The sequence below is a fragment of the Oryza brachyantha genome, chromosome 4 (assembly GCF_000231095.2).
Source record: "Oryza brachyantha chromosome 4, ObraRS2, whole genome shotgun sequence".
Lineage (NCBI taxonomy): Eukaryota > Viridiplantae > Streptophyta > Magnoliopsida > Poales > Poaceae > Oryza > Oryza brachyantha.
This window is the reverse complement of record NC_023166.2, coordinates 6154772-6171052: the sequence shown is the minus strand read 5'-3', so window position 1 is coordinate 6171052 and position 16281 is coordinate 6154772. Positions and strand designations below refer to the sequence as shown.

Here is a 16281-nt window from a genome sequence, read left to right as displayed (position 1 = left end):
GTTATTTCTCTTTTCGCAAAAACTTTGTTGTATTCATGAGACTTTTTTAAAGAAAATATGAGTTCGCAAGATGGTTTGCTTGGAATAATCTGCCACACATTCCATTTCTCTTGCAAAACCACTTACTAGATGGTTTGCTTGGAATAATCTGCAGGTAAAGTTTTTCCAAGCATCAGAGCATTTTCCACTGGGCTGTTCGTAAGTTTCTGGCTGCCATTGATCAGTGCAAAGCTACGCAATTAATGCTTATTTTAAGGCATCCATGGAAAAAGCAAACCATTTTCAACGGGTCCTTCAAAGAGCAAGTTTAACAGCGCAATAAATATAACTTGTGTTTAAAAATGCGTTCTAGATTTGTTGAAGCCTCAACAAACACATATTTAAATAAATACAAATTCAATAATCCCATCCACAAATATGGGTAACAAAAAATAGAATTCACCCAAATATGTTTAACAATATCGATAGAAATGGGTCATAATTTGCAGCCCATTCAAACTAAAACCAAAACCCATCTCACCCTATTCTTTTTGAAAAATGTTTATCAAAGATCCCTTGACTTGAAGCCGAGTTTGTTTTTCGTCCCTTAACCGAAATAACAGAAATATTTACCCCTAAACTTATATAGTCCGTTCACAAAAGGTTCCTCGGCAATATTAAACTCTTTTTTTCGGTTTTACTGACGTGACATTTAGTGAGTCTCACATGTCAAATTATTTTAATTTTTTTCTCTCTCTTTCTCTCCCTTCCTCTCTTCCCTCTATTTTTTTCCTCTCTCTCTCGTCGCTCACAGCCCACGGCCGAGTGCTCGCTGCCGCGCGTCGTCCGCCATCCGCGCGAAGCTCGCCGGCCGCTGCCGCTATCCGTTGCTCGCGGCAAGCTCGCCTGCCGCTGCCGCCATCCCTGGGTGTCCTCGCCGCAGCGCGCGTCGTCACGGGAGACCGCGTGGAGGGCTGGCTCGACCTCCACGGCGGCGAGCACCGTGACCACGGGACGCACACCCCGACGCTCCGCGTCCAGCTGCAGTTCTTGGACGTGGAGTTCGACCCGGGCTGGGACGCTGGCGTTCGTCTCCCCGGATTCACCGGCGTATTTTCCGGCGAGGAGCAACTGTTGCGTCAAGTTGTACCAGAACTCGCACCTGTCCGGCGAGTTCGATCCGGGGGTCCGCCTCGTCGGCGGGCGGTGGTACCGGCCGGCGCGCCTCTGGGAGGACCTGTAGCTTGTATGTCGCCATACGGGACGCCGAGGGCGTTACTCTGGGCGAGCTGTTGAGGCGGAAGACCGACGAGGGTGTTAGATTATGAGATAAGTTAGAGTTTGTTAGCAATTAGTTAACACCTGATCTTGGCGTGCACGTGGGATAATGATTGCATGCAGATATCTTGCGTGCAGCGTCCAGAAGGACCAGAACTATCTCTAGTTTGTTATCTGCTTCATCTTGTATATGGACTATAGTTACAACAACCAATCTTATATCTCTGTATTTGCCACCGGTGAAGGCTGTTTTTCACCGGTATATATACGCGTAACCGGGCCGAGCTCAAGGCACGGTTCTCTCCACATATTTCTAGAGAGTGGGTGGCCATGCTGGTGATGCCGTGGCAGGACAAGACGTCCGTCTCCTTCATCGGCAACACCGGCCTCATGAAGACGCACGACGAGGAGACACGGCGGTTCTTCGAGGGCACCGACATGCGGTGCTTCCTCTGCCCGCGCAACGCCGACGCGTCGCTCACCATGGTGCAGCATGTCAAGGTCACTGCGGAGTTCACGCACCACTAGAGACGCCAGTCGTGAGAGGGGAAGTCAGGGGCCGCGAGGTGGGCCGACATGAGGTTCACCAGCTGGTCAGAGGTGATCGACGGAAAGAACACCTCGACCGCAAGCACGCCGCCAGTGGCTACCGCGGCCGACCCAGCCGCACCACGAAGCGCGGCTCCTGGAAGGCCACTGGCTCCGACCTCGTTGTTCGCTACCCCTCCGGCCACCGCCGCCCGCTAGATGCATGGGGAAGGAGATAAGGGAAGAAGAAAGAGGAAATGAAGGGAGAGAAGGAAGAGAAAAAAAAGGAACGAGGGGAAAATTAAAAAAAAACTGACACATGAGACCCACTGGACGTCACATCAGCAAAACCAGTCATGCTAAGGGATCTTTTTTGAACGGTTTATCCTAGCTTAGAGGTACACATTTCTGGTATTCCGGTTAAGGGAAAAAAAACTCGGCTTCAAGTTGAGGGACCTCTGATGGACTTTTTCCATTCCTTTTCCCTCTCGATGGGCTAGACCCCAACCACACCTTATCCCATCTGCAGCCCAAGATGGCCCAACGCTTAGGCCAACTCCACCCCCCCCTCTCTCTCTCTTTTCATGTCATGCCTCTACCTCGTGACAACGCTAGTTCCAGGGCAGGTCCGACGATAGCCTATATTCTTCACCGGTGCTACCTCCACTGCGACCATCATCGATGCTGGCAAAAAAATATTTTGGTTGACCACTGGAGAATGCTATTAGATGTTGGAATTAGATTGTGGGCTTTAGCCCATATTAGAAATAATTCCTAAAAAAATTTCAAAAACCCATCTTATGAAAAGTATGCAAGTGAAGTTTAGTCTTATGTTGCTTACTCTAGAAGATAAAGACCTTCTTATAAGTGATATTAGTATCCTAGCCATTTGAGCAATAGTGTGAAAGAGAACTAGAGAACAACACGAGCATGCACGCTCGTCTAGCCGAGCATGGGTGGTGCATGCACGCGTCATGCATGTGAATGGTCCAATAAAATTGGCTTATCGTGCTTGCGCAGATGCGACTTTCTTTTGATGTTTTATTTTGCTGTAAATCTTACGAGATTTATCTAGAGTTTGTATTGGGAGACTTATCTGGTTCGATTAGGAGTTGTTCAGATAATTCAGACGTCCTCATAGCGTGTCCTGATCTCTATAAATATCGAGTCAAACCTCCACACGACATACATGAAATAACATCTAGGATTTGCTACCTCCTCTGTAGTACGCCGTCACAAGTCATCTACTATGTCTCGCTCGTCAGCGTGCACCGATAGATCATGATAGCAGGTCTCCAGAACCGTCGCCTTCGACATCTTGCATTGGGAGATAACGAATAAGGTTTTTGAGAAGCGCTACATGCAACTGCTTCCTGTTCGTTCACGACGGCGTGTCTTTCTTGGTTGCAGCGCAATGTTATTAATGTGTGCTGTTGCCCAAGATTCATGCTACTTTGCGAACACTCCAGTTTAGAACCCAATTATGAACCATCGATTCGATTTTAGTTATATTTCTTATATTCGATAAATTCATGGTTAGTGCTCTACTTTACATGTATAGTTTAGAACCCAATTATGAATCATCGATATGATTTTAGTTATATTTCTTATATTCGATAAATTCATGGTTAGTGCTCTACCTTACATGTATAGATCCTATCAGATGGTTTTGTTATTTTTACTGTTCAATGTCATAATTATTTATAAAATAAATTAAATCTATATCTGCTTTTTTTTTCAACATTAGATATTGGGAATGATCGGTGTTGTTGGCTCCACCCAGGCCAATGCACAGATGATGCATTGATGCATCGGACAGGAGAGGCAGCAAGGAGACAACCTCCTGTTCTCATCGTAGGCTCATGTAGTCACGTGATGGGCTTGGTACAAATTACTACAGCCTCCGCCCCTAAATGTTTGACGTCAAATATGTAAAACTATATATACATATATTTAACAATAAATAGAATGATATGAAAATAATTAATAATTATGTAAAATTTTTTAATAAGACGAGTAGTCAAACGTGTATAAAAAAGTCAACGACGTCAAATATTTAGGGATAGAGGGAGTATATATCAGCACATTATACGTCCACTGTGATGTGGATAATCCATTGTTTTTAAATGGTCATTCACAGTTAAAAGAAATGTTAGGACATATGTATACACTATATAATTTGGGTTGACATTATCGAATCAAAAAAAGGGTTTGGCAATGACACTTGGTATATGATTGTATGATGGTGGATACTAGGCCCTAGATCTCTTGAGAAGGGATAAATCTGAAAAAAAAAACATAATGTGGCATTAGGTACAACAAAGCAGCTCATGAGTAACAGTAATGGTGGACATAACTCCATAGATCTTACAACCCTGGATTATATATATATATATATATAATGGATTCAGTTATGGTAGGTCATAGGATTTTCAAAGACAGTATTACAAATCTATCTAGCTTTATGCAAAATAATGGTCCATATGTATGCACCGTTCTTGGTGACATGCTAAATCCCTTTCTGGTCATGATTGCTATAAGAAAAATCATGCACCAGCGGGCCACGATGATGACCCATATGACAATACCATGTAAGGAGAAGACCATTGTTCTCTTTAGACCGTTAGCCTTGGTTGTCCCTTGTGGCACATACAGGTCCTAGTATTTTATTATAAACATATGCAATAAAGATTATTAGGATTAAACCAAGGTGACATTGATTTTTTTCATTGTATGTTAAATTACCACTTCCTCCACTGCCGTGCGGTTCAGTGCCACGTGGCACGGTGCGGGGAGCATGTGGTAGGGGTGGGCTCATGGCGGCAATCGACAATAGAATAGAAAGGTGAGGAAGTGATAGATCAAAAGAGGGAGAATATGACGGAGTGGTAGTTGGCAGGTGAAGTATCTAAAACTTATAAAAAATTAAGAAATCATGCTTTTAGTGAGAAAAGGGCAGTAAGAAAACCAAGATGGATATTTAAAGAGTTGCCAAAATCTAAATAGTGACATATAGGTAAATTTTCTATGTAAAATACTCCCATGTTTCAAAATACGAAAATGTAGAATTGGATATGATATCTCTTAGGACTAGTTCAGCTCCATAGCATTAGTACATTGTCATGTGAAGAAGATAAATATTGAATAGCGGGTTGATAACGGATTGTAAATAGCCGGTACAATAACAAATGCTAAGTTCCACTACTGATATTTAATAATCGCACATAAATTTAAGTATATATATCATCAACAATGACTTTTTAATACATTAACAAAGGAACTGATAAACAAATTAGTGATAAATTAATAGAAAATAGAGATTTGTTTCCGATATAAGAGTTAGCGTTCTCTTGTTCCAACCCAACTTAAATTAAGAGATGTTTCGCCCAATAGATATCACAACTCACAAGAATATACAATCATGAGAGATAATATACAACCAATAAACCCACCCTTAAAATCACCCGAATAACCAACCTCATTAGTTTTGTGGTCACACTATAGCGGGGAGACCCGCCCCATCTGGACCGGGGCTAGGGACCATTTTAGCCCAATGGGGAATCATGGCTAAGGCCCCGTTTTGCTAGGGGACGAGGCCGAGGGCCAATAAATCCCTGCGGGGAACCCCATTGGGTCCTGAATATTTTTAAAAGATAAAAATAGCTGGGTCAGGCCTAATAGCAATTAGCAAACCATAGTACACGACCAACACCCTCATCACTCATCACCTGCGCCACCTCCTCTAGTCCACCGCCCACCCTATGCCGCCGCCTCCCTTTGAGCCCTAAGCGGTTTTGCCATCCGGCCAATGCCGTTCCCCGCTGGCCTATGCCCTTCGCCTGACTGCCCAAGTCGCTCGACGCCTCCGTCTCCACCTCTGCTCGCCGCTGACACCTTTGCCTGACTGCCCAACGCCACTTTGTGAGATGGTGAATAGCTTATGTTTTTTTGTCGATTTATATAATTGGTGTGATCCTTCATTCATTTCGAGAGAATTCGAGACCCCCTTCGAGGCCCAGACCTGATAGGGACCCGACTTACCTCATGTTTCAATTTGGGCCGAGGACAGGGATCGAATTCGAGACCGGGGCCGAAGGAGTTCCAGTCATCCCTGGCCCAGCCCCGCCCCATTACCGACCCTAATAGCGGCCGCTGGGTCCAAAGCCCACAGGCCCGTCCGTCGCTGTTTGCGCCGGTGCGCTGCGTTGCGTGCCCTGTCCCGGTCCCGTTCATCCGTTTCTAAACTAGGCGAAAACGCAACGAACGGAGGAGGAGGAGGTCAGGTCACCCACCCTCACGCACAGCAGCTACCGTCCAAATCGCTCCTCCGCATATAACGTTGGCCCCGCTCGCCCATGGACGCCATCTTTCCTCTCTCTCCGTCTCTCTTTCTATCTCTCCCCCCTCCGCATCTGGCCCGGCCGCCGCCCTCGTCCCCCGGATCGGCCGTCCGGTGGTAGCTCCTCAGGTCTCAGGTACCTTGCAATGGTTCTTCTTCTTCTTCTTGCTGTCCGTCCGGTTTGGTTTCTTTCCCTTGTTTGGTGGCGCGTCGCCGGGGGGAATGGCCGATTGGTTCTTGATGGCCGCGTGGTTGCTTGGGAGCGTTCCGTGTTGTTCTTGCTGGGGAGCAACTGCGGCCGTACATGATGATGTGGAGATCGAGCCCGACGCCGCACTTGAATTCCCGGCGGATTTGGTGTTCTTTTAACGACATTCCGCTCGCCATTAACGCCTACCTCCTTCCCGTTCGTACAGTCGGAGGCAGGGGAGTGTCAGGTCAGGTGGTTGGTTCTTGGATTTGGATTTGATTGACTTTTCTTCGCTTTGGGAGACGCAATTTGTCTCTGGAATCTAAATTGGCCATTGTTTATTGGTATTTCTGTACAATGTTTGTTGCGATTGTTCGTACGGACGCGAGAAGAAAAGGAGAAAAAAAATTGATACGGGAGAAAGAATAAGAATCAGGGGGGGTGGTTGTTGGATTATTGGAGCCTGCGCCACCACCATTTTTAACTGCGGAATTCGTAGCGATATGATTCCTTGTTTTTTATGTCTTTTCTGTTTCCTTTCTCGTCTCGATGGAGCCGGCGATTTCGATGTCTCACCAGCAGGATAAATTTTACTAATTTTCTTGAGTGCGTCGCCTTTTTCGGACACGATTTGGGGCTTCTTGCGATTCTTGGACAAGATCTGCCTGATCTGCGCCGCGCCTTCTCTGTTGTTGAATTTTTCTTGCGCTGTGCAGCTCTGATCTTTGGCGGCGGCGCGGGCGGCGAGGCGAGCCGGCGGCAGCAATGGCGACGTCCAAGAAGGATCCTCCGAGCAGGGACAGGGCCGCCAGGGGCTCGCCGAACCTGAGGCCGTCGAGCAGTAGCGAGCCCTCGTCGGCCGGACACGGCGTGCGGCGGGCGCGGTCCGTCCCGAGCTCGCCGGACCGCAAGTTCGGCTCCTCGGCGGCGGCGGCGGCGGCGGCCGCCGCCGCCGCTGGATCCCCGGACGTGTACAGGCCGTCCCTGTCTGCTGCTGGCCGGTCCGTCTCGTCGCGGTCCAGCTCGTCGGCTCATGGCGGCAGAGCCCAGCCATTCCCAAAGCCAACGCTTGGCAGGGTGAAGTCTGAGAAGGCCACCACCTCCCAGCGGCCTCCGGCGCTGGTTGTGCCGGCGAGCAATTCTAAAGCGCCGTCCACCTTTCAGAAGAGCAAAATGTCTCCAAGGCCTAGCCCTGACAAGGCGGCGGCGGCGGCGTCTCCGAAGCCGACCACCCAGCGATCGCCGGCTTCGGTGGCGGCAAGAGGTGGTAGGACTCCGATTGTGTCATCCACACGAGCACCGGGCAACACGGCCGCCGCGAAGAGAAGAGCAGAAGCAGCAAATGGTGGTGGTGCAGCTGCTGCAAACTCAAAGGCAAGAAATGGTGCTGCTCAGAGGGCAATGGCAGCATCTGCAACTGCAATCTCCAAGGAGAAGGAAGATGAACCGTCGATGCAATTCGACGAATCCGAGAGCATCAGCTCCCCCTCCATTGAAGACCATTTGCACGAACAGCTGCCTGATCCCGTTGATCTCAAGCCCCTGGATATGTCTGCTTCTGATCAGGCACCACCAACCTTCCACATTCCAGAGCAACAATGCAAGGGTGAGGAAGCCAAGGAAAGCTTCTCCGAAGATAAAGATCAGGTTGCAGGAGGCAATGAGCTGCACAATGGAGGTCAAGTTGCCGATGACGTCGCGAAGGATGCAACCACGGGCACTGACAAGGCTGATGATGAATCCCAGCAAGCGGAGAAGGAAGAGGCGAAAGCGAAGGCGGAGAAGGTTTGGAGGAAAGATGAACCCAAGAGCAATGAAGTGATTGAGGAGACCAAGAGCAAACTCCTTGAGGAGAGGAAGAGCAGGGTGAAGGCCCTGGTAGGGGCATTCGAGACTGTCATGTCCTTCAAGGAGTAGTAGTGCTCATGCCAATTGTTTGGACGCATCGTGTGGTCCATCTCAGGATGAGTCGCTCCTGATCATGCAAATATCATCCGATCGTGAGTTGAGTGTTCATATGATGAGTTCCTTGGTTCATTTGTATTCGATGTGGTAAATTTTTTTTCCCCCACCTGAATGGTCATTGCATTTGATGTGAATGTGGTTGTTGCTGCTTCTGTTTATGTAGAAATTGAACGAAATGTTGATGCTTGTTAATTGGGAGGGAAATTTGATTCTGTTGCTCATCCTTTTGAAAGCTTCCTGGAGTGAAATGTGTTGACAGGAAACATGAGGTAAAGTATACCTGTTGTTTGGTGAATGCTGAATTGTTGATGCATGTGCATTGCAGCTCCATATGTAAGGAGGAGGATACTATATGCGTTTTTCTTAACAATGGTTTTGTTCACGATGTTAATTATATATATATATGTATGATGATGCCGTTGACTTTTTATGCACATTTTATCATTCTTATTCAAAATTTTATGCTTAAAATATACCCCCGCCGTACTAAAATATAAGTATAGGTATTTCTGCACTGCCTCTCATGATTTTAATCATTAAAAAGATTTTCTAGAGTCAATTAGATGTTTAGAAAGGAAATCTAATTAATTCAAAAATCAAAAATTGATCACCGAATTAACTAAGAGAAAATATTCTGACATCTCTTTAGTATATGCTAACTGCCCTAGAAATAACTAAATTTGGGGACATACGTATTATTTATAATAAATCAAATGACAATAAAATAAATAATTATTATACAAGTTTTACAAATAGATGAAGGTGAATGCACCTAAAAGTTAATGACACCATATATTAAGTGCTATAGGGAGTATATAATCTGCAAAATTCTGCCAGTCTTCTAGAGCTCGCCATGTGTTGAGTTTGCGAAGCCTTGTATAGTTAATGTTTTTGAGAATGCAAAATGTAGAGCTGACTATGTATTGTTTTGAACTTACTGTGGATGATGCATGAGGATAAAATACTCTGGTGGGTACAGTATGAGTATTGCAACGAAGTTTAAACTTAGTGCCCATTCTTGTTGGCTGCTTGGAGTTAAGAATTCAAGGAATCAAATTCGAATGGGATGAATTAAATTAGCGAAGAACAGTTTTGAGAAATATCTCGTTCGTAACCAGTAAAATTGCGTTAAAGGACCGGATATTGGATAAATTCAAATTTTAAGTTTAAATTTGACAATTTAGACTATCTGGTGAGTAATCCAGCAACTGATTGCAACTAGTAGTCCAGTACCATTGGAGTTTCGTGTTTGTTTTTCTACATTTGGCTTTTTAATCATTGGTGTGCACTAAAATTTATTACCCCACAATCTAGTTACTTTTATGTTGTTTTGTTTGGTTTCTTGGTACATAGATAGTTTAAGCATTACATATTCCACAAAATATATTATTCTGTGTATTTAGATTACTTAACACCATCGACTATTACTATTCAAACAATGATCATTGATATTATTTTACTGGATTATCACGATTTAAATGGAAACTTGGAAAGTACTTTGCAGAAGTTCTCAAAAGTTTTTTTTTAATATTCACATGGTGTATAAAGTTTAAATTTGACCATGGTATCAATGATCAAAGTTTGTGTATATAATATTCACATGTGGAAAGTCTATACATATAATATTTATATTTAGAAAGTGTGTATATATAATAGTTATATATAAAAAAGTTTGTGTGAATATTTGACCATCGTATAAAGTTTGTACACAATTTCAATTTGTTTCAAATTCATACATAAAATTTGTATATGTAAGATTTTTATGCATAAAATTAATATGTATAAAAAGAATCATCTATATTGTGTATATATATATATATATATATATATATATATATATGCAAATTTCTATGTGTGGTTTTCTATATTTCTATATATAATATTGCTCATATATGAACTTTGCATGTATAATTTTATTCCATTTTACTTCATCCCGAAATAAAAGAAATAATTAGTTCTTATCATAATAGAAAAACACAAAAAAAAGAAAAATAGACATGTGATCCTCGTGTCCTTTTTGATTCGCACATGAGGCGCGTGAATAATCATGGATCAGACCTACCCACATGTTGCCGTGTGGGTGGGCCGTGTGGATTTGTTGGGCCAGACAAGTCTATACATATAATATTTATATATATATATATATAAAGTGTGTGTGATATTTATATGTGGAAAGTCTATATATATAATATTTATATATAGAAAGTTTGTTTTATATATATATATATAGCTTGTCTGAATATTTGACCATAGCATAAAGTTTGTACACAATTTTAATTTATTTCAAATTCATACACAAAATTTATATGCTAGGGTTTTTACGTACAAAATTAATATGTACACACACTACCATGCACAGGAAATATATGTGTAAATTTCTATGTTTATTATCTTTTATAATTCTATATATAATATTTTCATATATGAGCCTCGCATGTATCATTTTTATCTTTTTTTTACTTAATCCGGTGTATGAAAAAAATATAACTGGACAGTACTCCGTACGAATGAAAACAGATGCACGTAAATTTCCGGTGCAGGAACACTAGCGATCTAACTTTTCTCGATTTGTCTATGCTTATAAGTCAAAATTTTAATTTTAATCCTTTAATTTGGTTGTATCAAACCAGCGCATTAGTTGTCTATTAATCTTGCTCAATTGTCCTTTGATTTGTCAAACTGGTTGAGAAACATCAAATTTAGATTAGCTGTTGCGGATACTCTAACTGCCATGGTTCCAAACAAGAAACACGATGAATATATATGCATGTTTTGAATCCATCTCCTGCAAACACAATAAGGTGTTTGCATTAATCATTTAATCTCCGGCAGCAACAATTTAGATTAGCTGTTGCGGATACTCTAACTGCCATGGTTCCAAACAAGAAACACGATGAATATATATGCATGTTTTGAATCCATCTCCTGCAAACACAATAAGGTGTTTGCATTAATCATTTAATCTCCAGCAGCAACAATTAGGCATTGTTTAGTTTGTAAAATCTTTTTTTAAAAACATCATATCAAATTTTTAAACATATATTTGAAGTATTAAACGTAATATAATTACAAAACAAATTTCAAATTTCGTCTGGAAACCGCGAGACGAATCTTTTGAGTTTAATTAATCCGTTATTAGTACATGTTGGTTACTGTAGCTCTTATGGCTAATCACGTCCTATTTCGGCTCAAAAGATTTGTCTCGTGATTTTCTCCATAACTGTGTAATTAGTTTTAATGTTCATGTATATTTAATGATTTATTTAGATGTTAAAAAATTCGATGTAATATTTTTGCAAAAAAATTTTTGGAAACTAAACCGGGGCCTTGGAGAGGGAATCATCTCTCCCAATGGAAAGATTCCATATCCAATCAAAATGACGACTATAGCAACGTGGAGAGTCCTCAGCCCTCGGATCAACATCCAGTGGTCCACGTCATCCGGATACGGCTCATCGTCTTCCTCGAGCGTCCCTCTCTCTGCTTCGTCCTCCTCGTCGCCGGCGCCAAACGACGCCGCCTCTGCTCCGAGATGGCGCCCCTCAACTCCAGCTACCGACGGCCGTAATTTTACGAGCTCCGCCGCCTCGTGGCCGTTTCCGTCCTCCCTCCCTCCCTCCCGCTTCGCGGGCGCTTCACGGAGAAGGGAAAGAACACGAGGTCATTCAGCAATGGAGTGCGGCCCGAGTCTTCTGAATCCTTCCAGTTCTTTCCAATCATGGTCATGGACATCAGAGTCGGATTCCGACTTGGAGTCGGATTCCGACTTGGAGTCGGATTCCGACTTGGAGTCGGAGTCGGAGTCGCCGCTTCATAAAAAGAACGGCTTCATTTCACCAGCAGCCAATCCTTTCATTCCATCGTCTCCTCCACGTACATCTCTTCGTTCTTGATTCTTGATTCCGCCCATTCGTCTCCACATCGTCTTCAAGATCGCTCGTTCGGCGACTCTAGGTATTGCGTACATGGCAACCGCCGGCGGGTGCGGCGGTTCGGTGAGGATGATGGTCAGCTACCGCGGCGAGATCGTCCAGGGCGACCACGGGCCAGGTGGCGGCAGGGCAAAGGCGGCGCCGTACTACGCCGGGGGCGTCCACCGCGTCGTCAAGGTCGCCCTGTCCGAGCGGCTGGCCGGCCTCCGCGCGAGGATGGCGGCGCTCGCCGGCTTCTCGGACGTACGCATCCGGTACGCGCTCCCGGGTGAGGGTCTCGCCCGGCTCCGCGACGTGGCGGACGACTGCGACCTGTGGGGCCTCGTCTCCCTGCTGCTCTACTACCAGGAGGCGTCCGACGCCGGCCGCGTCAGGGCGTTCCTGTTCGGCGTCGACGCGTCGTCGTCGCTGCCCCGCAGCGCGTCTTCGTCGTCGCTGCCGACGACGTCGGGTGGCGCGTGCGGGGGCCGCGAGCACGCCATCGCCGTCCAGGTCAAGGTCAGCTATGCCGGGGAGATGATCCAGCGTGAACCTGGAGCAGAGGGGCAGGCGGCGGCGGCGTACTACTCCGGGGGGATTCACCGGATCGTCAGGGTCGGCCTCTCCGAGCGCCTCGCCGACCTCCGCCCGCGGCTGGCGGCGCTGGCGGGCCTCCCCGACGTCTCGATCCGGTACGCGCTCCCGGAGGAAGAGGGCCTCGGCTGCCTCCGCGACGTGGCGAGCGACGGCGACCTGTGGACTCTCGTGTCGCTGCTCTTCTTCCACGAGGCGGTCACCGACGCTAGGCCCAAGCATGGCCGCATACGCGTGTTCCTCTCCGGCGCCGACGCCCCCGCGGCGGCGCCCCTCGGGAGGAGCGCGTCGACGCCGTTCCTGCCAGCTTTGGTGGAGGAAGACGAGGACGACGTGGCGGCTGTAGCTTCGCCGCCAGATGGTTCCAGCCTCAGCACCATCCCTTTCGTGACCCAGGGGATGCGGCGGAGCGTGTCGTCGCCGGAGCTGATGACGCCGCCGTCGGGCTCGAACAACATGGCCACTCTCACGCCCACGGCCGCGGCCGCTCCAGGAGACAGCGCCGGGAGCAAGGACGACATGGCAGGGCCAGTGCCAGCGCAGCTGGTAGCTCCGGTTGTGTGGGTGCCGGTGACGTCGGCGGCGACGGTGGTGATCCCGGTGTACTACTACCCGGTGGATTACCCTCGTGTCGTGTTGAATTGAAACCAAAAGGCTTGTGTTTGGTTGCTGCTGGGTTGTGTACATCAACCCAAGATTATTCGTTTAGGAGTAATTAGTTTGTAATCAAGGTTACTTGTACGTAAATTGTAGGAGTAATTGACTGTAAAGTATTTATCATCAGAGGGATCACCTCATCGTGTATACAGCAGCAGTATTGATTAGTACAAACAGTTGAGATTCACTTATTCGTTTATTAATGAAACCGAGTAGTACGGATGAAAATGGTCGAAATAAGTTGGAAAACTATCTCTTCCATTTTTATTTTCATACTTTTTGTTCGGAAACAAAAACGCTTGACACCGAAATGAAAACGATATCGATAATGTCGGAATTCCAAAATCGGAAACACCGCAACGAAAATACATGGATATTAGTCGGTAGGCTAAAATGCATGTTAAAAAAACGATATATAGCATTGTATATTCAATATAAGAATAAGTGTACGACAATACCACTTCATACCTTCAACTTATATCAATTAATACTATACTAAGTACAGAGTACGAAAGAGAAATGATTGTTTAGGGTTAATGAGTTAGATAGGTTGAGAAATGATTGTTTAGGGTTAGTGAGTTAGATGGGCTGAGGGGCTGGGCTATGCCTATGTGACTTAGGTAGGCTCTAGTTTGTGGGCTTTCAGAATTTTTTGAAAATTTTCGGTTCAACAGAGAATTCCACCAAAATGTTTGGAAAAAATACATTACTGTTTCCAGACAATTTTACCGTTTTCTTTTCCAAAAAAATTTGTTACTAGCTAAAACAGTCAGAAGAAAGCAAAAACGATGACCGGTATAAAACAGTCAGAAGAAAGCAAAAACAATAGACCGGTATAGTTGGGATTTTTCATACCGCTTTCAACCCTAATTACGACCTAATCTCTATTAGCAAGTTTGTTAGCTACGTGTAATAGTATTGTAGTTGGAGGTGGAGCGACACGATTCATCTGACGTATTTTCTGCTATGACGTGCTCACTAATATGGGATTTCGAACGGCTTTTGAACCCATACGCTAGTTTCTGGACGCATTTCGAACCTATATATCAGTGACCATATCAGACAATATATTTTCACCTAATCGCCTTATCCATTATTGACATCATTACGTACATATATGATGTCTTTTATACGACTGCATATCTTCACAAAGCATGAACTAATCCCCCACTCCATCCATTCCATGATGATATATGTGTTATATATGTTCTGTGCCTATCTATATATATTCATTCATAGATTAATAAATATTTATTATATATATATATACAGATACATCACTATTTATACAAATATAGGAAGTATCAAAACATGTCAAACAGAGGTAATATAGGGGTTGTTTGGCTGCCCTCACCTGGGGACAATTTCTCAGGTAGGTCAATCCAGCCGTAAGTGACCGAAATCCAACGCCTGATAATGATGCCTGGCTCAGGGGCAAATCTCAGGACCGTAGGCAAACAGCCCCATGCTTTTCTCCTTGTAGGTTCGGCATGAGGACCTCTGCAGATCAACTGCGCAAGTATACATGACGCCATGACTGGAGAAATAACTTAAACTACTATACGTAGAGCACACCATCTAACATCTAACACCAAGTAGTTACTGTTACCTAGATACGAGAGATCAAGTATAGCTTAAACCAGTGGCAGCTACCAGTTGGTCCTAGTACGGTAGTTTCGTCTTTTCGTTTTTTTTATGTTTATATTAAAATTTTTAATTTTTAATTTGAAGTTAATTTTAGAATTTGTTTTCATCCTAGTTTACTTTTTAACATTTTCTTTTAGATCGGCAAGAACACGTATATAAAAGTTTTATTTATAAACTAATATGTTGTTTTGTTTTTTTTAAAAAAAAACAGAATCGATAAAACTGATAAACTTGCAAGATTTGAGCGTGTATCTTTCTTCTCCTTTTTGGGAACAACTGCTGCATCTCTGACGCATAAATACGGTCCATCATGAGCAAAGCATACGACAGGGTTGAATGGAATTTTTTGAACGATATGATGGGTAAGCTCGGATTCAGCAACAGGTGGGTTGAGTTGATAATGAAAATGTGTGTCTTCAGTGCCCTATAGAGTGAAAGTGAATGGAGTCATTTCAGAAAGTTTTGCCCCGGGTAGAGGGCCTCGACAAGGGGATCCTTTGTCCCCTTACTTGTTTCTGCTGTGTGCTGAGGGTTTTTCAGCTTTGCTGCAAAAGGCTGAGGACGATGGAAGGATCAATGGTGTGAAGATTTGTCCTGGAGCGCCAAGTATTTCCCATCTTTTATTTGCTGATGATTCTCTGATCCTTCTCAGAGCAAACAGGGAAAATGCTACCCAATTACAAGATATTCTGAATCTGTATGAACCATGTTTAGCAAAAATAAATAAATCAAAGTCGGTTGTAATGTTTAGCAAAAATGCTTCTGCTCGCAGGCGTCAAGAAGTGAAGTTTTGCAGGTTGAAAGAGAAACAATCAATGAAAGGTACTTGGGTTTGCCAGTATATGTCGCACCATCAAAGATGAAAACTCTCTCATATTTGAAAGATAGAATCTTGCAAAGAATTCAGGGGTGGAAGGAAAAATTATTGTCACGGGCAGGGAAGGAGATAATGATTAAGGTGGTGGCACAGGCGATTCCTACCTTTGCAATGGGTTGTTTTGACCTCACAAAAAACCTGTGTGACCAAATCAGTAAAATGATAGGTCGCTATTGGTGGAGCCAACAAGATAAAGAGAACAAAATTCACTGGATCAGATGGGATGTTTTGACTAAAGCAAAGTCTAAGGGCGGATTGGGGCCGGTTTCGAGACATCTATGCTTTCAACATGGCTATGTTGGCTAAACAAGGCTGG

The 16281-nt window shown here is 44.5% G+C and overlaps 2 protein-coding genes across 2 annotated transcripts; both read left to right on the top strand.

Annotated features, from left to right (window-relative positions):
* The first annotated feature begins 6132 nt into the window (after positions 1-6132).
* LOC102707865 (sialidase-like) lies at positions 6133-8413 on the top strand. Its single transcript, XM_040522933.1, has 2 exons — positions 6133-6260; positions 7031-8413. The coding sequence occupies exon 2, from the start codon at positions 7080-7082 to the stop codon at positions 8229-8231; it is 1152 nt and encodes a 383-aa protein (XP_040378867.1). The 5' UTR covers positions 6133-6260; positions 7031-7079; the 3' UTR covers positions 8232-8413.
* Positions 8414-12194: 3781 nt separating this feature from the next.
* On the top strand, positions 12195-13429 carry LOC121054160. Its single transcript, XM_040523041.1, has one exon. The coding sequence runs from the start codon at positions 12245-12247 to the stop codon at positions 13427-13429; it is 1185 nt and encodes a 394-aa protein (XP_040378975.1). The 5' UTR covers positions 12195-12244.
* The last annotated feature ends 2852 nt before the right edge of the window (positions 13430-16281 follow it).